Source organism: Pygoscelis adeliae, unplaced genomic scaffold (assembly GCF_000699105.1).
Source record: "Pygoscelis adeliae isolate BGI_AS28 unplaced genomic scaffold, ASM69910v1 Scaffold70, whole genome shotgun sequence".
Classification (NCBI taxonomy): Eukaryota; Metazoa; Chordata; class Aves; order Sphenisciformes; family Spheniscidae; genus Pygoscelis; species Pygoscelis adeliae.
The window spans coordinates 3,916-5,402 of NW_008823910.1; the positions used below are offsets into that span (position 1 = coordinate 3,916).

At 62.7% G+C, this 1,487-nt stretch overlaps 1 protein-coding gene across 1 annotated transcript in view; it reads left to right on the top strand.

Moving 5' to 3' along the window:
* Nucleotides 1-498: 498 nt before the first annotated feature.
* Nucleotides 499-1,487, top strand: part of LOC103926297 (leucine-rich repeat LGI family member 4-like) — a gene marked incomplete at its 5' end in the record, with an annotated part of 1,359 nt that continues 370 nt past the window's right edge. The window contains 2 exons of the mRNA XM_009335159.1: nt 499-721; nt 1,355-1,426. Of these exons, the coding sequence (XP_009333434.1) occupies nt 499-721; nt 1,355-1,426 (295 nt within the window). The remainder of the gene's footprint in view (nt 722-1,354; nt 1,427-1,487) is intronic.

Consider the following 1,487-nt stretch of genomic DNA (forward strand, 5'->3'; position numbering starts at 1 on the left):
CAGTTTCTCCCAGTTCAGTACTGGTTTAGCCCGGTTTGGCCCAGTTTAGCCCTGGTGTATCTCAGTTTAGACCAGTTTGGGACTGCATTGGCCCAGTTTAGCCCAGTTTTCCCCCAGTTCCTCCCAGTTTAGGCCAGCTCAGGATCAGTTTGGCCCAGTTTGGTCCAGGTTCGGTCCGGTTCGGCCCAGTTTAGCCCTGGTTACTCCCAGTACAGGACTGGTTTGGCCCAGTCTGGGATTGGTTTGGCCCAGTTTGTCCCAGTCTGGCGCTGGTTTGGCCCAGTTCAGCCCAGTTTAGCTCCGGTTTCTCCCAGTTTAGCCCAGTTCAGGGCTGATTTGGCCCAGTGTGGTCCTGGTTTGGTCGAGTTTGTCCCAGTTTAGCCCAGTTCAGGACTGGCGTGTCCCAGTTTGTCCCAGTTTAGACCGGTTCAGGACTCTTCTGTCCCAGTTTAGCCCAGTTTGACGCCCGTTTCCCCCAGTTTGCCCCCGTTTGCGCAGGTCCCTGGTGCGGTGGCACATCGATGTCCTGGGCGAGGGCAGCTTCCGTGACACCCCGGCCCTGCAGCTGCTGTAAGGTCCCCACGCTGCCCCCGACGCGTCCCCAAGGTCCCCACAGTGTCCCATCGGTGTCCCCTCAGTGTCCCCAAGGTCCCTGTGGTGTCCCCGTGGTGTCCCCAAGGCCCCCACGCCATCCCAAACGTGTCCCCAGCGTGTCCCTGAGGTCCTCATGGTGGCCCCAAGGTCCCCATGCTGTTCCCAAGGGCATCCTGCTGTCCACATAGTGTCCCCGGTGTCCCCAAGGTCCCCATACTGTCCCCAAGATATCTCCGGTGTCCCCAAGGTGTCCCCAAGGTCCTTTTGAAGTCCCCAAGGTCCCCATGGCAACCCCAAGGCCCATGCTGCATCCCCATGGTGTCCCCAGGGCCCCCATGGTGTCCCCAAGGTGGCTCCAAGGGTGTCCTTAAGGTCCCCAAGGTCCTCTGAGTGTCCCCAGGGTGTCCCTGGGAGTGGCAGGAGGGCATCCCCAAGGTCCCCGGGCTGTCCCCAGGGTGACCCCAAGGTCCCCAAGGTGCCACAGGGTGTCCTCAGGATGTCCCCAGGGTATCTCCAAGGTCACCAGGTTGTCCCCAGGGTCCCCAAAGTGTCCCCAGGGTCCACGGAATGTCCCTCGGGTGTCCCTGGCAGTGGCAGCATGGTGTTCCCGAGCTCCCCAGGTGGTCCCCAGGGTCCCTGAAGTGTCCCCAAAGTCCCCTGAGAGTCTCCAGGGTGTCCACAGGGGTGGCAGTGGGGTGTCCCCAGCGCATCCCTGGGGTGTCCCCGCGTCCCCGGGGGTGGCAGTGGTGTGTCCCCGCAGGTTGGTCACTGCCGGGCGCCTGGGGACCATCGGGGATGGGGCCTTCGCCGGGCTGGTGCTGCTGGAGTACTTGTGAGTAGTACTGGGAGGGACTGGGGGGCACTGGGGAGGGACTAGGGGGCACTGGGTTGTA